Source organism: Athene cunicularia, assembly GCF_003259725.1.
Source record: "Athene cunicularia isolate RWA chromosome 2 unlocalized genomic scaffold, athCun1 chr2_part1, whole genome shotgun sequence".
Taxonomy (NCBI): domain Eukaryota; kingdom Metazoa; phylum Chordata; class Aves; order Strigiformes; family Strigidae; genus Athene; species Athene cunicularia.
Genome location: NW_020799095.1, coordinates 30,349,547 through 30,374,777, shown reverse-complemented (window position 1 = coordinate 30,374,777; position 25,231 = coordinate 30,349,547). Strand labels below are relative to the sequence as shown.

Here is a 25,231-nt window from a genome sequence, read left to right as displayed (position 1 = left end):
CATAACTAAAAGGTCTCCTTCTAATGAAGATCTAGAGACAGCATCATATCATGTAGCTAGATTTTCTTGACATCTGACAGATATGTGATAATGTAGCCCAATAATGCTTTCTATGGTCTACCAGAAAATCTGCACACCTTTAACAACATGAGATATTTGCATGTGCATTCAGTGTTACTCTGGCTTTCCGTTTCTCATATTGCAGTATAGCTCTAAATTGGGTTGTGCTACATCTTTTAAAGCCTAATACTTGTCCCTGGATGGACAGGTACCAAAAGAAGCTGAATCTGTAAGAAATGGTGACCGTAAGATCTGCTTCATGTATTTCTGATGTCTCACTGGGGCTTTGCCAAAAGCTTATGCCATTTGAAGAGAGTTCAACTGGCCATTCCTACTCTCAGTTTCCCAAGCCTGCAGACTTCCAGCACTCCAGCGCTCATAGGAAAGCCCTAAAATGCATGCTAGTGCACTTTGTACAGTTATATAAGGATTTGGAGATTACAAATAAAGATAGACAGAAGCAGGAAGGATGTTTTTGCATGTACACATGACCATTCAAAATTATTACACTTTAGTTCTCATTGAGCAAATGTCTGTCAATTAAAGGACTGGTCCTTGTGAAGAACATGTGACCCTTTTTCTTGTCCTGGTACAGATAACCAGGATGTTGTCTGAACATTTACCCACGCTGACCCATCCACTGTGGCAACATTTTTTGAGAATGCCTTAGTAAACACTTGCTTTGTGTTTATGGCAGACTGTGGTGACCATTCTGTGATTTCTTGTTGTTTACTTTTGTATCTCTAGCCAAATTCAAACTGAATCCCTGTAGTTGTTGCAAGGGTCATTCCTTGGCAGTGAGACGAGAAGGTCCCTAGTGGTCCCACTTTTCAGTCTTCACAAGGGGGCTGCATATTCAGGGCCCTGTAGAAGGTCTTGATTCTAAAAAAGAGGCTCTGCTCTTCTAAAAAAATCTTTTAACATATTTTGGTAGTTTTATTTTGACAGCCTTTCAGCTCCAGGGGTGTGTAAGCTATCTTCTGCATGCACTGTGAAATCAATAAAATGCTTCTACCTTCATAATTCCAGGCAATGCGGATCCCGAAGGACAAGGCTTTTGTCAAGCAGGTTTCAGCTTAGATTTTTACAAGGTGAGATTCTGCTTCTGAAATACTTTGACCAGTTGTAATTTTGATATATCCCCAGTGTTCAAGCACTGTCTCAGTGATCAAGACTTCATCCTCATGCTGTTGCATATAGAGAGATTCATGAACTTGCAAGTTCTTTCCCCTTTTGCAAGCTTCAAACTTCCTGGTTTCATTAATAAAAGAAATACGGCAACCAGCACCTGTTTATCTCTTTGCAGCACTCCAGTCTGACTCTGCTCAGTCTACCTTAATAGGTAATTAGGCAAAACATTGTGTGTGCTTCTGTCTCAGTGTGTCCCACTGACAATGCTTTCCAGACAAACTAGTCATTGAGTAAGACCATTCTCTTGTGGAGGTTAAAGTGCTTAAGGGAAATAGCTAGTTGATCTTATATGCCAAGAAGGTCCAGAAACAATACTGTGGGCCAAAGAATAATCTTTGGAACTGTTATTAAGCTATTACAGCACTTGGACCTCACACAAGTTTGATCGCTGCCATTGTTTTTGGTGTTCTGCAGCTACACTGATATTCGTGTGCTTAAGAGCTGAGTAGTAAAGACCTCACCGTAGAGTAGACAAAAGTATATTTCTCTATAAAGTGTTACTGTTGCTTCACAGAATGTGAAAACGCTCTTTTATGCTGACTTTTTTTTACAAACAATCACTAATTTTTAGAATGCTATGTTAGTGCTAAAGAGTGATCTTAATTTCATTTAACTGTGGATTTTCCTGTGCATCCATGCACGTACATCCTTTCCTTGAACAGGGCTATTCTCCTTTATTGTGATTCTGATACTTTTTTGATGATTTAAATTTAGTTTCCCATGCATGCTTAATTTTGCTGTGTTCTTTTGTTGCTTAATTTTATTCAATTTTGTTTTTTGCAGAATGGTGACCTGATAGTAGGTGGGCCTGGTAGTTTTTATTGGCAAGGTACGTTCGTCTGGCTGGTTAACTTGATCTAAGCAGTGAAGCAGAAAGTATTGTGGAAAATGTTCTAGATTTCCATTGTTTTCTCAATTTAAGAGACCCAGTCTCTGGTCTTATTTTCAACAAATATAGATTGGAAGAATTGCTTAACAAGCAACTGAGCATACAAATAAGCCAGGGAAAATTCAGGATGTAGGTTGTATAGGAAGCAAAAAATATAGAAACAACTTATTTTTATGTTGGCATTTTAGAACATTTGTCATTTAATTAATAATTTAACTTTCTTCCTAGGAATACTGCAGTTTTAAACATAGCTAATATTTGTACAGCAAATGTAATATCTTCAACATTTTTGTCACTATTTGTTTCTGAACACAACATTATATTGCTACCTGCATATATTTTTAGTTCATCTGTGGCATTGCTGTAGTTTCCAACTTACAGTTTCTCATGTAGATAAAACCCGAAGTGGTTTGGTAAAGCGTTTAAAAGGGTATTTTTACTTTAACCTGTTTTGACATGTATGATACAGCTGATTCCCAGACTCTGCCCACCAACTTGCCCATTGTCAGTCTCATTGATGTGTGGTTTTGCATTGCTATTAAAGGGGGAAGATCTAGTTGATTATGATGGTGGGTACTCGTAGCTTTGAATTCCCCATTCAGAAATTGCTTCCACTGGTCTACTACTACATTTGTACAGTACAGCATCAGAAGCTAGCTGGGCCTGAAAATGCTTGGCTTTAGTTTGACTCAGTACCTTGAAATGATTCTGAAGATATTTTTGTGGTGGTTCAATAGAGTCTCAATGGCTTGTTGTACTGACTTATGTGTACTCTTGAGACTTTCAGGGTAATAATGGAGAAAGATTGAGAGAAGATATCTACTCTTTGCATCTGTGATATATTATCCCTTCAGCTATGTTCTGATGTTCTGCTAGCCCTATTCTTAGAAACTGGCTCTCCTTTTTGTCCCTTTCATTTATGAAGTTGTTTGAATCCAGGTCAGGTAATCACTGCAAGTATTGCGGATATCATTGCAAATTATTCCTTCAAGGATATTCTGAGGAAACTGGCACGAGAGAAGCAAACAGGAGTGGCACCACCCTCATATGACGACAATTACATGGGTAAGCTATGCTCTATGTCAGTTAGCAATATGTTCTAAAAACATGGGGCTTATATAAATGTGAAAACAAGCCCTAAATTACTAATGTCCCAGTTGTGAGAGGATTTTAACGTGTTTTGCCTTAAGCTCAACAGCAAATCAGTAGTTTGCTGGTTACTTCAGTGGATTGTGAACATTCTTAAAAATATGCAGAGCAGTAGTCTTTGAGGATTGAGATCTTAAATGGCTCATTAGGGTTCTTATTATATGATCTTAAATAATTAAGCAGAAATACAAAATTTTCCTATTTATATCTTGTTTCATTCCAAGGTGATGGATAGATTTTAAAGTAAATAGACTACTTCAATTTTCAATACATAAAATTCAATTGTGCAGTATTTTGTGCAGTACTGCACAAGTACTGAATTTATTCTCACTGATATTTAAAGGATACAATTCAAGTAAGCAATAACAAAAGTCAGTTTGAAGATATGTAATAAATAGAAAAAGGCTCTTCATGTACTTTTTATTAGTACTGATCTCTAAGAATTTGAATGATATTCACGTGTCTCTGCATGTAAGAAGTTTTTCTTCAACATAGTTATAGAAAAGATGCAGTGGAATTTGAAGACAAAGGTGCATCCTTTCATCTGTGCCCATAGATTTGAATTTATAGTCCCTGATACAGTCCAAAAGTCTTTACTGTGTCAACAGCAATTATCTCACAGGTTTACTAAAGCTCCAGGAGGTACGTAACTGGATCTTTGGAAATCTGTCTTCCATATAGAACTAAAAGAGGATACTCACATATTAATGAAGACCTAAATTGTGTCAATAGCTGTTAGAGCAAACCACCATAGTACCTTCTGTTCTTTCAGATAAATCATTATTAATAATTTAGAAGCTTATTTTTTGGAGAAGATGGATAGATTTATTATACATTCAGAATTACAGTTCATTTAGTCATGATAATGAGATAAACAATTTTCCTTTTTTCCACACAGTTTTAGTGTACTAATGTTAGAAAATTTGCATTCTGATGATCAGATGAACAGAAAAATCTGATTGTCCTTGCATATTTTTTGAAAGAAATGGTTTATCGAGTGTTTTGCTTGTAATTTATATTTAAACAGGCTACTCTGTGGCTGCTGGGGAATTTACTGGGGATTCTGAACAAGGTAAGAAGCTATGCACTTGAATGGAAACCAGATGGCTGTGCACCTATTAAATTCCTCATTATTCCTCATTCCTCAAGGTCTCTTATGTAGGAACATACCTTTTATACATTTGAAACACTGGTAAAACTTAAGCTATCTGTATTATCTATCAATATTCTCAGAGGCAAAATTTCCTTAGAAGGTATAGCATAACAGAGCAGAATTTAAGTAACCCAGAAGTCTGAATCTGTTGTTATGGTACCGTGCCCATGCATCTGTTCAGCAGTTAGAGCTGTGACAGCATGGTAGGTGGAGCTATCCAGGCTCACTTAACTTAGTTTGGTGGCCAGTAGTAAGAAGTGGAGCCATCAGTGCAGTTCTGTACAGTCTTTCAGTCCATACTTGAGTTACTCACCTGCCTCCGTGGCTGCTGGAACTCAGCATCTGGCTGGCCAGATGTAACATGTCTTGGAAATGTCTGTGTATGCTGAAAGCACACTTCTGACTGCCACATAAATATCACAGCCTGAGCTAGGAGGTAATATTCAGCTGCTTCTGGAAAAAGATTTGTCTACACTGGCATGCTAGCTCTTGCTGGTGAAAGCAGCCCTTGGCTCTATAAGTTTCCCCAGTTCCAGTTCATGTCCTTTAAGGGTGAGGTTCATTAGCTGATCCTTTTCATACATTGTATTTTCCTGCACAGGCATAATGCAGTAAGAACAAGTTCCCTGGGCTTTTGCTTCTACCCCAAGCCTTATATTTAAGAGCAGGGGACAGAATAATATCATTCCTTTTGTTAAAACCTGGGCTTGGAGGGAGAGAAAACATTCTACAGGAAGGTGAGGTGTTCTATTAGCCCTTGAATTAGGAAAAGTTGAATGCGCATGAATTTGAATGTCTGAATATAGAATCATGCCTGAGACTTTGTAAAGGTTCATGGACCAAGTTAGTTTGATGCAGGACATATTTAGAATAACTTGCATCTAGGCACAGCTGTCATCCACAAAGAACCAGACATCTCCCAGACTTAATAGCATTGCTTAAAAACATCATCACTGTGAAACCTTCACCGGAAATGTTTCATGATCTGTAAAACACCACCTTCTAGGATTCTACAGTCATGTTTTAATGAAGTAAGCAATGTGCATTGAGAAACCAGTTTTGACCAAAATTATCGGGTAAATATTTTTTTTAAAATTTGCAAAACTTAGAATTCATCTCAAACACTGAGGTTCAAGTTGTCCCTCTTGTGAAAGGTGACACAGGATATTTACTAGTTTCACACAGACAGGGAAGCTGGCAGCTCTGGTAAAAGTTCTGTAATTTTCTGAGGACAATGTCAGAACAATCCATCCTGGAGAGGCTAGGTTTAGCAACAGGAGCTCCTGGAACATCACTGGGGCTTTAAGTAAATACTAACAGGAGATAAACCTCACTTAATTGATGTGCTGAACTCATAGCATGAAGTGCTGTGGCAGAAGAACTAAAACCAAGCTGAACGTTGTCAGATTTTTAAGTTGCAAAGTAAGTTTTGCAGGTGTGTTAGAAATTGAACACTAGCTTTTCAATGTCTCTGCAAGTTGAATCCAGTATAGCAGAAAAGCTCCTGTCACAGCTGTCTCTTTGGTAGAGTATGCTAAAACCAGTCAGTTTTAAATAGAAATTTGTCCATGATTTAGCTATTTTCAAGTGTTCTGAAATTGTACAGGATTTCAGAACATATGGTCAGCTGAAAATATCCGTGATCCCTGGTGTTCCATACCTTAGGAGCTATGTTTCTTGTGTAAAGCTAACAGTTAGTCTGAAAGTATTGCTTAGGGGGTAGCTTTCTTGAGGAGGTGAACAGCTCCATGGTCCAGACTCACAAAGCCAACAGAGACATAGTACATTTCTACAAATGAACCCATCTCTCCAGAACTGCTGCTGCTTAATCCCTGTAAAGTTAAGAGTTTCCTGTCTTGTGCCATTGTGGGTTTAAAAAAAAAAAAAGCTCACAATTTTGAGCCAAACACTATAACATGAAAAAACAGATGTATCCCTGGTAATTAGAAGGCTGCAGCTACCTTTTTCTTTCTTTTTTTTTTTTTTCAATGCATACTGAAAGTTTTATAATGGATGATTCTTGAATCAGTAAGTCATGTGAATGATTGGCGTAAAGAATTGCATTGTTGGCTGACCCAGGAATCATCCTGTATCCTGTTCAGTCCTTTGTTACTACTTCCATCTCCCCTAGGCCAAACACATTCAACCACAGGGAGGATATAAAGCCAGAGAGGAACAGAGGAATGGGAGGTCAGTACAGGAAGGTGTCTGAGGTGCTCTGGTATCTGAAGTTCCTATTGCTGTCTTCTGACGTGGATATCCTAACAAGGGAAAGTTTAGATAGTAAGACACAGGCTGTCACTTTGCTCTTTTCTTCCTTTTTTCCCCATTTTTTCCAGTAGCTGTTTAGGATTTCACCATTCAGCAGAATTACACCCTAGAAGGCAGCTTGGTCCAATATTTCATTTTCAGTGGATCCCTCCAGTGCCACTCACAGAAATTTCTTTGTAATACTTTTTGATAGCCTGTGCTGAACTGGTTGAACACTTTCATGGCATCAAGCCAAATAACAGATGAGACAAACTGCTGTGCAGCAAGAAATAAGAGGGGTATTCGTAAGGACAGTTGCATTTAGCTTGTGTACTCTGTGATGCCAAAACTAATTCTGGTTCCATCAATCCACAGCTGTCAGGTAACAAGCTGAATTGTACTAAGAACTTTATTATACGGTGCTATGAGAAGTATGCTAGGCAGAAAGAGATCTCTGGATGGGTGTATTCAACAGTTGAGATGTAATTTTTCATGCAACTAACTGAATGAATGTTAAAATCTTACGAATTAATGTCTTGAAGTGATTTGCAGGTGTTTCTGATACAGATAACTAATCAAGATGCTAAAGGTTCTATGTCAAGGAAGATTTAAGGGGCACGGGATGCATGTTGCATGCACACTTGCATAGCATAACCAGTTCACTGTTGATCATTTATCCTTTCAGAGCTGATTGCTGGAGTCCCAAGGGGAGCACAGAACTTTGGCTATGTATGTACTGGAACCACATTTTATCCTTTTTATAGCAAGAAGGCAGACTATTTGGAAGGTTAAAGACTTCATTACATTTCTGTCTCTTTGACCCTAATCTTTCTAATCAGAGAAAACTGCCATTGACTTTCACCCTCAGACTTAATTGGCTGGGTTGAAATGCCTGACTGGTTTGAGCTTTGAATATTAAGACCTTAGTCCCTTCTGAAGTCTGTTTTCAATAGCCAGTTACAAGCATGCTTTGAGTATGACTGGTATCCCTACACCCACTGAGCGTTATCAGACCTAAGCGTACCCACAGGTTAGCATATTTCACGTGCCATGCTATGTCCACAGTGGAGAGAAGTCTAAATTCAGATTACTCATACCCAATGTTTATTTTTAGTGCTCTAAGTATGTACACTGAATGCCACTTGCAGAGTCATGATACGCAGTTAGAAGTGAAGGGAGAAAATTATATACATGTGTGGATACAGCTTTTACCTCACAGGAAAAAGAAGTTTTGGAACTAACCTGATTGGGAAACTGAGATCCCAGCCACAGACATATTCTTTAGTTTTGTGTACGCAAAATTCCTTGTGTCTCTGGAACTCATTCATACCATTTTTCAGAAGAAAGGTGTTTATGTGTATGTATATATATTTATGTATGTATGTATGTATATAGTTCTTTATGTTTTAAGTTCATGTTTTCATGCCTAATAATGGCATGAAATAACTGATTAGCTGATAGTCTGTGATTTGCTGCTGTTCAGTGTCCAGTAAGGAAGGGAAATACCTTTTCCCCATTTGATTCATGGGGAACCTGAGACTCATAAGATCTTAGTGATTTGTTGAATATCATACAGGAAAACAGACCAAAAAGAATCATTTTTTCTTGGCCACTTGGACCATCTTTCAGTGTGTCAGACTGGTTTGCAGTGATGTTATGGTGTAGCACCTCCATGTGTGCTTCAAGCTTTCCATATTTTTCTGTTACCAGGTCTCAATTATTAATTCTTCAGACTTGACCTTTATCCAGAACTTCACTGGTGAACAGGTAATGTCAAGCAACTATGTGATGAAATATTCTATCTCTAGAGCATATAATTTCATTAACAGATCATATAAAAAATTTTTAGAACTAATGACCATAGAAACAAAGAGGATTATCAGTAAAATTTTTTTAAAAATTTATATCTGATATGAAAGCCTATCTGTTGTTTTTTATTTCCAGATGGCGTCTTATTTTGGGTACACTGTTGCAGTATCTGATGTTAACAATGATGGGTAGGTTACCAAATATATTCAGCTCCACTGAACATTCATAGAAGCAATGCCTGACATTTATTAATAAACATAGGTGTTGAGGTGCTTCATACCTCAAAATGCTTCTCTTGACTTCTCTGCTTTTCTAATTTTAATTGTTCACATAGGCTTATCTTTGTGCAATCACAGCGGCACAAGTATTTGCAGGCATGAGTTTATCTTTCTGAATATTTATTCAAAGCAGCGTGGCAGAGTGGGAATGTCCAAAGTCTTAGGAAACAGGTCCATGTAGAAGAACAGTGAATAAACAGCACTAGCAACTTCTGGGAAGAGATAGGTGCGAGTAAAAAGTTCATTCTCCCATTCTTAAAAGCAGGTAAAGCTTCTCACAATGTGGACCATCCATAGCTTCACTTCTGAATTTTAAAAGCTTTCCAGTATCATCAGCGTCTCATTCCAGCACCTGCTGGTTGGCCATCCATTTTCATCATCCAGAGGACCAAGAAGTGTCTGTGGCCTGTAGTTGTTACAATGGGCATTATACTTGTCTGAGGGAGAATGCTGCTCAGCTCCCAGAGTCATGTCTAAGACACTTGGGGATTTTTCAGGCCCTGTTGAACAAAACACTTGCTAACTTTGAACTCATGTAAAGTCTGATTAAATATTTTAGAAGATCAGGACTTCAGTAAGAGAGGAATATTGATACTAGCTTTCTAGCAAGGAGATAAAGATCCCTGAAGCTCAAAGCCTTAGAAGGCTGCACAGAGGTGAGCCAGGATTATATTTAGAGCTGTGGCATACTCTTGCCTATTGCAAAATGTCTCATATATGTCTACTTCATATTCTTTCCTTACAATTATTTCTCATTAATTAACATAGCGCATTAAATAATTTTTTGGACTCAATCTTTGCTTCCCATCAGTGACTAGTGACCTTTTAAAGAGTGAGGGATACAAGAAAAGAGAAAAGTAACAAGGTGATAAAATGTTACTGCAGTTCCAAAAGAACAAAACAAAGCAACCCCCACCCCCCAAGAAAACAAAACAAAACAAAACAAACAAACAAACAAACAAAGCTTCAACAGTTTCTGTTGTGGCTTCATAGTACTCAAATCTTTTAAAGCTTCTGAGGTCAATTTTTTTCATAGTACAATAGCTCTTGAAAATTCCTATTTTTATGATATACAGAGTCAGGATTAATTTAGTCCTACCATAATGCATTACTAATATGATAGGGTGGAGAAACACTAATCTAAGTTGCAATAGACATTCATTAGACTTTCTGGGAATTTACTATTTAACTTCTCACTGAACCAAACTATTTCCTATGCAGGTTAGTTCTTGTGAACCATAGGGTTACTTGGCAGGTCTCACATTTTCTGTGTACCTCTAAAACCATTGTTTATGTCAATAATATAATCAAACTGCTGTTGAGGCCTGTGTGGTCTTCCAGTCTATATCTTAAAAGAAATCTAATGACTCTCTAAGATCCAAACATCCCATAGAAAACAAAACACAAAAAGCTCTCCTTGATAAACACGTCTGATTAGATATGTAGTCTGTCTTTGCTGATTTGCACATGTAGTTCATAAAAATATTTATCCGAAAGGGAGAGTAAAACAGAGAGACGGGAAAACGAAAGCAAAAGAGAAATGACCACTTCAAATTCACTTGGGTTTTTTTGTGCAGCAAAGGATAAAGGATGGCCTTATCAGTACGAGAAACCTGATTAAGTTGTATGCTGAAAAGATTAATAAGAATGATGTTTTGTTGTAATAAAAGGGAAGACATGGCTCAAAGATTAGGATTATCCTAGGAAAAACGTTCTGTAGACCTTCTGCTCCAGCAGTTCTGCAGGTGTTCCAGGGTGACTCTTGCAGTTTTATCTGCACCATATCAGTATTGTAGGCAGAACAGGGAAATTGAGGATATTGTTTGAACTACCGTTTAGTTGCCCACTGATAATAATGAGAAATTCACAGTGAAACTTAACAAATCAGACTTTGCCATCAACTTACACACTACATTCCTATTAAAGAGGAAAAAAGAGAACACTTCCCATTTAAACTGAAACAGTCCAATAAAAGTAGTGGAATAAACTGTTTACTGGTCTTTTATTTGGCCTATATCAAAGCTTCCCAGAGTTATACTTTGACCTCTTGACATTTCCCATACTCCTGCTTTTTATTACTCAGCAGGATACAAAGAAACTGCATACAGTCTCAGCAGGTGGTCAGCTTGTGCTTGTTAAAGATTTTTCTTTTTTTTATCATAAGGGAAGCCATAATAGCTGCTTATGTTTCTGTGTTGGAACAAAAATAAATATATAATTTATATTAACTACAACATCTCAGTGCAGTAATGAAATAAATCTAATGAACCAGTTCAAAATATTACTGCAAACTGAACTGCACTTTATGGTTTAATATTACTGTCCAGGTTCTTTTGCCATTGTCTTGCTTTTATGCCTTTTTAAAAGGGATCACGTCGATCTGAATTTGGCTCAGAACTGCAATTTTAAAAATATAAACTCCTACAATTTAAATATTCTACACCAACAAAACTGCATCATTCTAATCACATACGTACTTATAACCCAACAAGTGACCCCCCACCTTGGCAGCTTGTTGTCTAAATACTTAAACTGTAGGAGCTGAAAGGTGAAGCTGTCTATAAAGCATGATAAGCAACAATTGCTTGCTTATTACCCACTTGGAGAGAAACCAGGAATAAGTAAATGAGGATCAGAGAGAGCAGGGTAGCTGAAGAATCCTTCCTCTCTGGCTATAGTACACTGCTGTGACATTGAAAAAAACCCCAACAAATAAACAAACTCAAACCCCTAGAATTGCCTGAGGGAGAATTCCTTCTTTCTGAGGTCTTGCTGAAGCAGCTTTCCTTGACCTACAGAGTTCTGCACTGACAGAGAAAGGGGGAAAATCAAGAGAGTGAGGAAAGAAAGACTTCGGTGTGGGACATGCCAAGTCCTTGAGGGAAGGCAGACTTAAGTGCTGCGGGTGTTCCAGTTTGCTCTGCTGCCCATAACCAGTTTAGAAGTAGGTCAGTGTAACTTAGATGACTGCATTCTCCTGCCTTTCCCTCAGCACATCCGAAGATGAGCCACCTTAGCTACTGGACTGTGGTCCCTACTCCCTGGACTATTAGTGCATTTTATACAATCATTGTAATTTATTTTAGCAAATTGGAAATCTTCCTAGAAAAATAGCGTTATTTTTCTGTGCACTGTGCACTCCTGCTGAGATACTATGATCCCTGCACAACAGACTTCAGCTCCTTTCTGCTTGCTTTCTGCTCATCTGGTGAATCTTGAATTCAGGGTTAGGCTTCTGCTTAGAGAATTTGATGCCACTGTGGATGACAGATAGTCACCTATCTCTTTTCATCATTTTAGGCACTCTGAATATTGCTCTATGAACCAGAGTTTTAAAGGTATTTAGGTATCTACTTATTTTACATTGATGTACTGGGAGCTTCCTCGCTCTGAATCTTTTGGTTCCTTACCACCTCTAAAGAAAAATCTTCCCTTAGTCTTACAATCTTTCATTTGTAAAATATTCATTAGAGCCAGGTTCATCTTCTACTTCATGGTTTATACAGCACATAACACCATGGGGTCTCAATCTTACTGGAAATATCTGGACTGTGATGTAATAAAATAATAATTGATGATAGCGCCACTTTGTAATCCTTTTATTACAGAACATATGTAAAATAACTTGTAAAAAGAAGAGCATTCATGATCTGTTTTTATTGTTGCTATTGTTTCATGGCAACTATTTCAGCTGACATTCTGTCCCAGCCACACACATCTTCCATTAGTAGAGGAGGACTTTTGATGTTTAGTGTGAAAGGAAAATCTCACCTTTGATGTCAGCATCTGCTTCCTTCCTTCTTTAGTTATTCATGCCATGGGGTAAAAACTGACATACAAAGAATAGAACTGTACCAAAGTGACCTGACATTTTGAATTAACAGTTTCCTTTATGGAAACATACTATAAAACTTAATACAAGTACAGTGACAATTTATAGAATATGTAAATTCTACAATGAGATTAAAAGGCTTCTAGATGTGTTATTCCCTACTAAGTTCTATCATATAGATGTTAGAACCATAGTATATATCTATGGTAAAGTAGTAGCTGAGCTAGTCCTAAATCATATGGGGTTTTCTTCTGTTGGGATTGGGAAAAACAATATAGTGCCATTTTGTTAATTGTTTTACTAATGGATAAAGCCTTTGTGAAAACGTCACTATTGGGGAATATGATGAATTGAGAGTAGAAAGTTTTCTACAAGTTTTACAAAGTTTGAACAAAGTTTCACATTAGCAAGAAAATATGTTTTCCAAACTAAAAATTCTGTGATAAAATAGTACTAGTTATTTGCAGTAACAGAGTTCCTTAATATGGATGACCAATGTCCACTAAATACATGGGAATTATCCTATTAATTTGTATAGGCTTGAGCAACCTTCAGAAATTAATCTGAAACTATCATTTCATATCTCAGAATAATCTATTAAGAATATTTCTGCTTGTTATGTGTCTGTCAGTCTTGCTTGATTTTATTCTTCACTGTCCAGGAAAAGGTCTTTTTTCTCACTAAATAAAAGTTGGTAACATGTTTTGAAACACCCCCATTTAGAACAACATGCAAAATATCCTTTGATTAGTCTGTCTTCTTTTACTGATTCTTCTTGGAGTAGCAAAATGGATAGGACTTTTCCCTCTAAGCCTCATATTTTTGTGATGCTGTGATGTCCTTTAATACTTAATACAGCAAATTATGTGAGCACTGGAAATACTCATGTATCTAACAGTCAGCAGAAGTGTTTTCAGAAATAAAGCTTTGACTTTGTTTCCCAGCTTCCATTTGAATTAGTGATGAGGCATTCTTTATTAAATGATCCTCTACATGTGTTTCCTGTATATTACTTCAAAAATCTGCTGGAAAGTGGCAATTTTTGTTCTGTTGTTCACTAACTGATACAGAATTTTTGAAAGCTAGATTTTATACTATAATTTATCTCTCACTAGCACCTTTAGCAGGATAGATCTACAGAATTTGTCTTAGTAACACAGATCCTCTCTTCGTTACATTAATGTTTTCTTGATCATTAACTGTAAGGTATAGCTTTTCAGTGTTTGTTGTGGGCATAAATTGAAGTGCAAGAAATTCTGTTTAAACCTAGGAAGAAATGTTTTTACTGAGAGGGTGATCAAACCTGGAAACAGTTGCCCCGAGAGGCTGTGGAGTCTCCATCCATGGAGATACTCAAAACTGGAGTGGGCACAGCTCTGGGCAGCCATCCGTGGTGAACCATGCTTCGCACAAGTGTTTGGACTAGAACTCCAGAAGTGCCTTCTTACCTAAGTTAATCAATGCCTCTATGATAATTATCAGCTTCCTGTTTAATAAATGCATGAACTGTGTCGATCACACTCAACCTCAGTGACACTGATTTTTGTTTGATTTTTCCAGTTTAGATGATATCTTAGTTGGCGCCCCTCTCTTTATGGAACGAGAATTTGAGAGCAAGCCTAAAGAAGTTGGGCAAGTTTATTTATACCTGCAAGAAAGTGCATTCCTCTTCCAAGATGCGCAAATTCTGACAGGCACTGAAGTGTTTGGGAGATTTGGCAGTGCAATCACGCACCTTGGAGATCTTAATCAAGATGGATATAATGGTAATTTATATGTAATGTAGTAATATATATCTCTGTATATAAAACTGAAATTTAAAATGGCTAAGCATTGAATATGAAGTGTCTGTGCAGTGGCTGAAAAAGACTTTTTAAAGGCCTTTGAAAATCACGAGTATTTACACTTAATGAAACTGATATTGAGGGCCAAACTGTGAAAACCTTACCTGTAGGAGGGCAGTCGTATTGGCTACAGTGCTATTTTTTAGTAAATATTAGCATGTTCATTTGAAGAAAAATATTATCTGTTGGTTTTTAAGTACATTTAAATATTTAGCTAAGATATTGCATTTGTTTAAAAGCAGAGTCCTCCTATCCTCAAATACTTGGATGAGTTTGAAGATTGTATGAGGCTCAGTAAATGGAGCATTTTGCTCACAGTAGAAGTATTGGATAAGTGCGGATGTACTATTTTGGAGTCAGACTTCCATTGGTACTTAGGCAACAAAAGAAGCAGGTGCATAATGGGACCTTTTTCTAATGCCTATAACACATACACACAACAAAATGTTCATGTAAGTTAACTGGGAGCCTAAATTCAAGAAAGCAATCCAACTAAACCAACTTTCTTAATTATCTGAGATATCCTGGATGCCTTGAGCATCTAGCATTAAGCCTCTTAGACAAGGTTAGTAGCATCTTGGTTTTCCCTGCACAAATTTCTATACTTCTTATTTCCAGGATATTAGGGATCTGCAAAGCGTGCATCTCTGCATCTAAAACCTCAAGGAGTTTTTCCTGAAGGAGGTATTTTGCACCGTAGCCTTAAAGATAGTTGGCCCACTAAGGAAAAATTAATGGACTTAGCTCCTTCTTAACCTGAGGGCTGTTTTTCATGGTGATTTAGCCACTAGACTCTTGGGCAGAATCACCAGTGTATGGCTTCTGTGCAAGGGAGAAGTCATGTCAGGAGCCGCAGGATTGTATTGGGGTTCAGGGTGCACAAAATCTGAATACCTTCCTTTGGGTAGAAGCCACTGGATTGTGACTGATGAGAATACCCTCACTGGGTTGTCCTGAAATCCCACCATGTTGTTCAGCCCAGCTGGATGCCACTGTGGAGACTTCCTGTTTTCTACCTGTAAGCAGATGCCCTCAGCTTCTCTGGGTAGGGAAGGTTGTTATATCTGCTCTCCAGCATTCCGGTAAGGCAGGGAGGATGCATTTCTGCTTTTCTTTTTCACTTTAGATAAGGTTAAGAAGGAATGGCCTCAAGTTGCACCAGGAAGGTTTAGACTAGATACTAGGAAGCATTTCTTAGGTGTTGGAATGGGCTGCCCAGGGAGGTGTTTAAGAGTAGGGTCAACATAGCGCTTAGGGACATGGTGTAGTTGGGAACTGTCATTGTCAGGTTAGTGGTTGGACTAGATGATCTTCAAGGTCTTTTCCAACCTAGACAATTCTGTGATTCTGTGATCTAGAGCCAAGGTCTTCTGCTTCAGGACTGCAGATGGTAGTTATAGAGCTTTGGTACACTTCTGCCTTTAGAGTGAAGGTACAAATTCTAGGTGCTGCAGTCAAGTTTAATAGAGGAGTCCAAGCATCAGCTCCTAGATCAGAATCTAAAAGTAAGAGCTATAGTTACGTATTCTCTTCTAGTGTTTCCTATTGGCTAGCTCAGCTAGTGTGGCTGTTGAATCGCAATCTAGACACATGATTCTCTCCACATCCCATGCATGGGAACTAAGAAGAGCATTGTGAGTTCTGCTTCTTGCATATGGCACATCATTTCTTAAGGATTGCAGCACTTAACTGCATAATGCCCAAGGCCTCCTGTTAAATTCCTGACTTGGTACTATTTTCATTTCTCAATAAGATGGTGGCTTGGTGTAGATGAAAACATTATATTTTGTTCTTTTTAGCATAGTAAAGCACTGGGTGCTTGAGAGGGTGGGTTTTTTTGTCTATGTTGGATATTTTATCTGGAAAAAGAAAATTAATTTTATCTAGCAGGTATTCCTTATTAGTTAGGTGATAGGAAAATCAAGAAAAAAATTGTGTCTCAAATGAAGAGAATGAAGCAGTCATTCATTAGGTCGGAGTTTATTAAGGCTTATTAAATGGTAGAGGAATCCAGTGTGGACTGGCAATTTAGTATAATGCAATAACACCTATATAGGATGATTTTATAAGCTTTTGTCATGAATGTTTGACACAGAAAAGAGATTATAATTTTTTTTTTTGTTTGACTCAAAACTAGAATCCATACAGAAGTACAGATTGTTGAAGTTCTTGCATGTATATAGCAGAAGCCATTTATGTCTGTTTTCCTGCAGAGAATTAATCTTTGCTTTAATTGTGCCCATTCTTTTTATTCTTTTATTTCACTGCAGATATTGCTATTGGTGCACCATTTGCAGGAGAAGATAGAAGAGGGAAAGTGCTCATTTACAATGGATACAGTAATGGGTTAAAGACTAACCCTTCCCAGGTTCTTAATGGAGCCTGGGCCTCACAGTCCATGCCTTCGGGATTTGGCTTCACTTTAAGAGGAGACTCAGATGTAGACAAGAATGATTACCCAGGTAAGATCTTTTCATTAGAAAGGGAATTTCATACTTCCGTTCTTTGGAAAATGAATCATGCCTACACTGCTCCTTTTGGAAGGCAGAGGTCAGAATAAAGAATATACATTTTTTGGATAGTTCTAGCTTGCTTTCTTGAGAGTTAAAATCAGACAAAACAAATACTCCCTTTCCTGTCAAAAGACATGATCAGAAAGGCAAGAAAGGGTTTAAATAGTTACATTAACATAAAACATGTGAAGTTTACAATAAAAAGTTTAACCCTTTCCCCCCACTTCCAAAATGCTCTCTGCTTATTGAACTTGTAAGGTCTCCTTCATCCTGGCATTCTTTCTTAATTAAAAACATGTTGTGTTATAGAAGAAGGGATTGACTTGGTTGTGTTGCTAAGTTCTTTTTTGCTGTCCGAAGAGACACTGAGCTATATATAGATTCTTAATGGCTTTGACTGCATTACCAAAAAAAAAGCAGAGAATGCAAATACATTGCTTAAAGGCAGATATTTCATTTGGGCCTTTCCACCCCTTCTGTTTTTGCATTTTGCTATATGGACTTTTCCTTTTTAGGTTAGCTTTGATTCTTCCTTATTAGTTTACCTGACATGCAATTCAAATTTATCAAGTTTGTAATATTAGTTGAGCTTCTCCTGGGAGGTATTTATTTTTGTAAGAGGCATGTTCCTAGCATCTAAGTAGTCTGAATGTTGAAGCTAATTTAAATGTGCTTGTATTTATGCTCTCTCTCCTCTAGAAGAAAACCTGTTCTGTCTCTTTTCATCACAATTCAGAAGCCTTAGCCAGGGTGTGCAGTAAAACATCATACTTTGTTATTGTGAAAGGTTCATCCACAGTAAAATGCTAATAGCCTTTACTTCCCTAACTTACTATAAAATCACTTTTGTTAGCTTGGTTATTTCAATGGTAGTATTCTTAAAAGCTGTACTGTTTCAAAAGTGGAAATTGTGATTTTCAAAGGGACAAAAATGGGCTCTCTTTTACTTTTGATGGACTGTAAAAACCTTGAAAGGTGTCTTTTTCCAAAAACGGAAGAGAGTTTCTGGGAAGGGGTGTTTATGATAGATTTTATGGTTTTACAAACAGAAAAGCTGACTGCAGAGTAATAAAGTGAGGCTATCATAAGGCTGAAGTGAGAGGATCTTTAGCATTACAGAAAAGAAAGGGCTTTTAAACACTGTTCTGACTTTTTGCTTGCATATTGTTGATGTTGCTATTAATAGTCTTTCATTGTCCATGACTAATGAGGTTCTTTTGGACAAGGGAGTTCTTTATTAAGGTTTCAGCATTTAAACATTTCCTAAAGCACCCACAAGGCCCCCTAGCAAAACCAAAGAAAACAGGATATTGCATTCCTGGCATTTCTAAGATTGAAAAGATAGAGGGAAAGGAGAGATTCTTTCGGGTCTTCTTTGAGTCACATGGGGAAGAAAGAAGAGTAGAAATCTAACTAGTGTACTAGCATACTTTATGTGGAGCATCTCTTAAGATAATTTATAAAAAGTTTGGGTGATAGGTCTCGATCTTTCTAAATGTGTACTGAGGAACTGCTATAGTCATTTCAGTTGTGAGATTTCTTCTAGTTATTCTACTTGTCATTGTTGGCTCTACTACTTGCATCTTACTTGCAGAACTTCATATTGTGATATGGCTTGCTATATGTTACATGGTTTGGTATTATTATTATTAGCAAAAAACCCCCACCCTGCATTTACTGTAACTAGCTTTTCCCTCCATCCCTCAGTTGAATACCTGGATAAGCAATCCAGAGTACTGGTGAGAATCTGTCAGAAAATTACTATAAAAAACCATTACTGTCAGTCAACCACCTTCTCCTTAATTCACAAAAACTTGAAGCACCAAAATAGAGCTGTAAAAACAGCACATCCATGGCACAGTTTTAGCACAAAACTAGAATGCCTTCCTACAGGAAAAAAGGAAAAAAAAGAAAGGAAATAATGCAGGGAAATGCAGGACCAGGACAAACACCCTAGGCAATCAAGTAACTAATCCTTCTTGTGTCAAAGAGCTTTTCTGCTTCAGCTCCGGTCGGAAATGCTGAAGGTCAGCCCTTGTACAAGGAGGAAACAAGGTACTGAACTTGGAAGGAATAGGAAGTTTTATTTTAGAAGTCAGCTGAGAGGCAGAGTATTTGCTGAGCATAGAAGGTCTAGGAAGCTAGTCCTTAATTCAGTGGTTCCCAAACTACTGGTCATGTCTGTGATTCAAAGAGGTTTATGAAAGACTAGAAAAAAAAATCTCAAACATTTTCATTTAATCTTTTTAATGTGTATATTATAAAATCAACAATTTAATAAAAAAATAATAAAACCAAATTATACTGACTCATTACTCTTAGAAGTTCAGTTCCCATAGACTGGGAAATGAGAGCCAGCTGTAAAGTCTGGCTGCAGGTATAAACGTGTATTACCACAGTCTAAGGTAAGATTCTCCAAGAAATTAGCTTCTTCCATGGCTAGAATTCAAGTGCTGTGTTAAGACAAATGAACTCAAAAAGGGATCATGCTTGCAAGAAGCTCAGGACTGACATCAGTTTGTGAGGAGTCATGTAATTATAGCTGTACTTGTACAATTTACTCAAGCCCTTGTGCCTAACATTGTTCATGAGGCAGGCATATCCCTGCTAGGAAATGAGAGCCTGAGAGATGGGAGTTACTCCCCTATTTCAGTTGTAGTGCACTGTGTAGCATTTGCAGAGCTTTTAGAGTTTCAGACCTTCTTTAAATCAGATCATGTATTAATGTTCTTGGAGCAGGTCACAGCCCTGGAGGCCAGAAGATGCCACCTGTCTGTGTGGCTTCTTATTACAGACCACCGAGCTTCATCCTGGGCTCACTGTATTGAGGCCAGGAACCAGTGCTCTTAGAGACTGAGTTACAAGTTGGGGAATGCAGATCCTAAAAAGGGAATGTGAATTACAGTCAAGTTTTTCGCCTATTGGGCAAAGGTTCTATCCTCTCCTGGTTGGGAGTTCAATTCAGGCTGAGATCTACCCATTAGCTTTTTGGAGAAGAGCCACCATTTGGTACAGGACGTGATATCTTTCTCTCTTCATCCAAATGCCTGTATAAGCTCAGGAACAGAGAAGGAACTAAGGACCAGACAAAGGCTATGTAATACTCGGTGCTGTTCAAATCCCCCAGCTTTTCTGTGGACAGAGGAGTGGTTTCTCATTCCTCTTCCTGCAACTCTTGGCCAGCAAAAGGAGAGAGACCACCTCCTGCTTCCTGGTCTTATTTAGGAAAGGCAGAAGAAGACACTCTTGTCCCTCAGGACCTCTCTTACGTAATAAAAATGTGAGAAACCTGATCAAAGGTTTAATAGTGGAGTAGCAGATCAGGCAGGGAAAAGTAATAATACAGCCATACTGATACAGATGAAAGATCTGTCTAGCACCACAGCATGCCTGCAGTACTGGCCAACAACAGATGTCCAGGGAATTGTGCAGTTGTTTCCTTCTTCCCAGAATATTCACCCAGCTCTAACCAACTGGAAGAACAAAGTGTCCCTGAGACAGAGGTGGCATCTTCAAATTTAGTAGCCCTTGCCAGACTTTTCCATGAATTTGACCAATCAGTTGTAGGACTTGTGTGAACCTTTGGGAGCTGCAGAAACCTGTGCTAAGGGGCCCCACAGCCTAGCTGCATGTTTTGTGGAGAAGTAGTTCTTTTCACTGCATTTCATTCAAATCTTGAATGTTCTGCAGGACAGTTTCTTTGGATGTGCCCTAGTTCTTATACTGAAGAGACAGAAAACAACTCTTCTTTAGCCCATTCTTGTTTTACAAACCTCTGCCATATCTCACCCCTTCCTTGGCCATATTCCATCTCTCGGCCATATGTTTTAGCAATCCTATGGAAGGAACCCTAATTTACTTAATTATTCCTTGTACAGAGGCAAATGGCACACCAGTCAAAGAATCACAGAATCATCTAGGTTGGAAAAGACCTTGAAGATCATCCAGTCCAACCATTAACCTAACACTGACTGTTCCCAACTACACCATATCCCTCAGTGCTGTGTCACCCCAACTCTTAAACACCTCCAGGGATGGGGACTCCACCACCTCCCCGGGCAGACCAACCCCTAACAACCTGTTCTGTAAAGAAATGCTTCCTAATACCCAGTCTAAACCTTCCCTGACAAAACTTGAGGCCATTCCCTTTTGTCCTATCACTTGTTACTTGGTTAAAGAGGCTCATCCTCAGCTCTCTGCACCCTCCTTTCAGGTAGCTGTAGAGGGCGATGAGGTCTCCCTCAGCCTCCTCTTCTGCAGACTAAACACCCCCAGTTCCCTCAGCCGCTCCCCATACGACCTGTGCTCCAGACCCTGCACCAGCTTCGTTGCCCTTCTCTGGACACGCTCGAGTCATTCAATGTCCTTTTTGTAGTGAGGGGCCCAAAACTGAACACAGGAATCGAGGGGCGGCCTCACCAGTGCCGAGTCCAGGGGTCAGATCCCTTCCCTGTCCCTGCTGGCCACGCTATTGCTGACACAAGCCAGGATGCCATTGGCCTTCTTGGCCCCCTGGGCACACTGCTGGCTCCTGTTCAGCTGGCTGTCAATCAACCCCCCCAGGTCCCTCTCTGACTGGCAGCTCTCCAGCCACTCCTCCCCAAGCCTGTAGCGCTGCTGGGGGTTGTTGTGGCCCAAGGGCATCCCCCGGCATTTGGCCTTATGGAAACTCCTCCAGTTGGCCTCAGCCCATGGCTCCAGCCTGTCCAGGTCTCTCTGCAGAGCCTCCCTGCCCTCGAGCAGATCAACACTCCCACCCAACCTGGTGTCATCTGCAAACTGACTGAGGGTGCACTCGATCCCCTCGTCTAGATCATCAAGAAAGATGTTAAACAGGAGTGGCCCCAACACCGAGCCCTGGGGGACACCACTCGTGACCGGCCGCCAACTGGATTTAACTCCGTTCACCACAACTCTCTGGGCCCAGTCGTTAAGACAGTTTTTTACCCAGTGAAGCGTGTGCCCATCCAAGCCTTGAGCAATCATTTTCACCAGGAGAATGCTGTGGGAAACGGTGTCAAAGGCCTTACTGAAGCCAAGGTAAACAACATCCACAGCCTTTCCCTCATCCAATAAGCAGGTCACCCTGTCATAGAAGATTTGTCAGGCAGGACCTTTCTTTCATAAGCCCATGCTGACTAGTCCTGATCCCCTGGTTGTCTATTATATGACTTCTAATGGCACTCGGGATGACCTGCTCCATGATCTTCCCTTTCAGGTCAGACTGATAGGTCTATACTTTCCTGGATCATCTTTCCTGCCTTTCTTGTAGATGGGTGTCACATTTGCCACCCTCTTCCAATCCAATGGGACCTCCCCAGTTAGCCATGATTTCAGGTAAATCATGGACAGCAGCTTGGCGAGCACATCTGCCAACTCCTTCAGCACCCTTGGGTGTAACCCGTCCTGTCCCACAGACTTGTGTGCATCCAAGTGGTGCAGCAGGTCTCTGACCACCTCCTCTTCAACTGTGCTGACCTCAGTCTGCTTTCCCTCCCCATCTCCCAGGTCCTGAGGCTGGGTGTCAGGGAACAGCCAGTTCCACTGCTAAAGACTGAGGCAAAGTAGGCATTGAGCATCTCAGCCTTTTCCTCATCTTCACAGTCCTGCTGTACCAGATGATGGTTCAGTCTTGCCACCATTACTCTATCTTCTTCATACATTTTTATGTAAAGAGCAGTGTGTAAGGTGTGACATGTCTGGCTGAAGCATTGCTTATAACAAAGATTTTACCACTGACCCAGTTTTTGAACTTAGGCAACATTAAATAAAGCTGTATCTTTCCCACAGAGAAGAAAATCAGAATTAGTACTTTGTCGGAGAAGGGAGACGCGGACACCAGTTGGTCATCAGCAAGTCTCATTTATTAGTTGCTTATGATCACTTAAATAGCCGTGTTAATCAGCTCATACATATTGCAAAATTCTAGCTCATCATTGGTTAATTGCTGCTGTCCACGCGCTCAGGCTGCTTTTGTGATTGGAGAGAGTGTACTGATCATGTTCCATGTCGTAAGCCTTGCTAAGCAGTTTCGTTTCTTGTTAGTTTCGTTTCTTGTTAGTTTCTTCGCAGAGTCTGCAATTCTTCTAGTTGTAGCCTGTTCCTTATCCTGTAGATAAGAAGTCCTCGTGCTGCGGGGTCTACGTGCCGAAGTCTGAGTGCTCCTCTGGGCCTGAGGCCAGGTCGGCCTTGAGCGTCTCAAAGCCTGCATTGTACAAGTCCCAGACTTTGCCATGTCCCTGTTGTATTAAAAACTCCTCTACAGTACTTGACAAAAAAATAATCCCACATCTTTTTCGTTGGTATCAGTGATTATGTTTGTGCAAGAAAATAAAGTGAGACAGGAACTGTGGTCTGGCTTTGAGGCTACATGGCACAGCACAGCTCACCACCATCAGATGAAACCCTTCTGCCCACTGAAACAGGATGCCTATAATCAAATTGCCTTTTGGGAAAGTTCCTTGGCCCAGGCTATTCCCCAGACCATTCCTGACCACTGTGTGGGAGAGTACTAACTTTCACACACTAAAACCAAACCAGAGTTTGTGCTAACAATATAAAAATCTGGACAGTACCAGCACAGTCCTCAAGCTGACTTTATTTTCATTTTGCTTGTGTAGTCACTCACTGCACAAAGCACAGGAAACAGACAACTGGATGGCCACCTAGTCAACATCGTACCTAAAAATGAAACTTTCTCTAGCAGAGTCAGCATGCAGACAGGGTGCTTTCCCTTCTTGTTAGCAGTCCTGTCAGTGTAATGACCATCTGTCTAAAGCTGCCCTGGCAAAGATGTTATCGCTGTAGCAGTAACAGACTTCTACTCTCAACATTGTGAAAATACAGGGATTTTTCTAACCTTTCAACATGGAAGATTTAGTTTTTGTTATTAAGCACAACCCTTGGTTTACATCTCCACAGCTTTCCAGGGAAGAATTTCTGTAAATTGTGTCATACTGGCAGATGTTCCAGGTGTTATGTGCCCAGAACTGTTCTTTTATCTACACAGACAGGGGTGATAATACGGTTAGCCTCTGCTTTGCAGGCTTGGAGGCAGTGTGAAACTTTAAACCCTGGGAAGCAGCAGAGGCAGAAAACTGTGCTGATCATCCTAACAGCTGTGTTGCTCTAAAGACATGCAGCTGCCCCCTCTCTGGTGTTCATCCCTTTCAGTCCCAAGCAGAGTGCTGTTCCTCACCTAACAGAAGAATTGCAATGCCAAACAGTGGTAATGCTGGTAATGAATGGATGGATGCTCCTTTCTCTGTAGTCATGTAAGACTTAGGCAGAACCTGACCAAACTTTATAGTCAGATAAGGCTAGTGAGAGGGGCGCAGTAAGAGGAAGCTGATTAAGCGTGTCAGTCAGATAGATTGAATGTACCAAGCCAGCTCTGTGCTTTTTGATGTGACTGTTCAGGGGAACAAACAGAATGCAGCTTTCCTGGTCTTCCAAGCATGACACTGACAAGCTTTGTAGCGTACTTACTTGTGATACTCAGGACCTCTCCAATATATCTACTATATGTACCCAGTATTTGAAGGAAAAGACCAATTAATCCTCTTAAGCTACATCTACACTGGTAAATTAAATTTGGTTCTGAACTGTCACTGAACAGTCCTTGTCCATACTATCAAACTCACTTTCTTGCCAGAACAGGGTTGCTGCATGCTCTCTTCCAGAGACTAATAACTGGCATGTGACAACTGCTTTAGGGCCATTCTAATGGTACCAGTGCAGACCGTGCAGGTGCAGCACGCAGGCACATTCTCTGGCACTTACTTACTAATACTGACATAACTGTAACATCGATACATTTCAGTTTGCTGACAACTCATATTCTAAGGACACATTGAAAGGAGGGGATCCAAACTCACTTATGCTGCTATAGTAAATACAGACTTAATGCCATTACTTCAGATTGACAGTCATGTCAAAAAAATAAAGGAGATTAAAGAAATAAAGGGGGAGTGAGCAGTCAACACAGTGAAAAAGTGTAAAGGGTGGACTTTTTTTGTCAGTTTAAGTGCAAATACAGCAGTAGTTGGAAGGAATTATGTGTGAGATTCTGTGCTGCACTTTTCCGTGCTGAGGTTAGGACATGGCAAAGCAGCATCATGCTGTATCTGAGGCCATACTGGTGAGGCCCATAACACAGTTTATATAGCCATGGGATTCTTGGTAAAGCAGCTCTTCAAGGTTTGCATAAAGATACTCTGAAATCCCTGTCTCATCGTAACCTTCCTGACTGTCTTTTATGCTG

General features: G+C 39.5%; 1 protein-coding gene across 2 annotated transcripts in view; it reads left to right on the top strand.

Moving 5' to 3' along the window:
- The first annotated feature begins 1,101 nt into the window (after positions 1 to 1,101).
- The window catches only part of ITGA8 (integrin subunit alpha 8), a 101,117-nt gene continuing 76,987 nt past the window's right edge, over positions 1,102 to 25,231 (top strand). Inside the window, exons 1-9 of one of the 2 annotated variants that reach the window (XM_026842925.1) lie at positions 1,102 to 1,151; positions 2,035 to 2,080; positions 3,066 to 3,205; positions 4,317 to 4,361; positions 7,378 to 7,421; positions 8,403 to 8,459; positions 8,637 to 8,689; positions 14,172 to 14,377; positions 16,726 to 16,917. In XM_026842925.1, coding sequence (XP_026698726.1) covers positions 3,202 to 3,205; positions 4,317 to 4,361; positions 7,378 to 7,421; positions 8,403 to 8,459; positions 8,637 to 8,689; positions 14,172 to 14,377; positions 16,726 to 16,917 — 601 coding nt within the window. In that variant the 5' untranslated portion in view covers positions 1,102 to 1,151; positions 2,035 to 2,080; positions 3,066 to 3,201. Of the gene's footprint in view, positions 1,152 to 2,034; positions 2,081 to 3,065; positions 3,206 to 4,316; positions 4,362 to 7,375; positions 7,422 to 8,402; positions 8,460 to 8,636; positions 8,690 to 14,171; positions 14,378 to 16,725; positions 16,918 to 25,231 lie in introns of those variants that run through there. The other variant, XM_026842926.1, reaches the window with a different exon arrangement.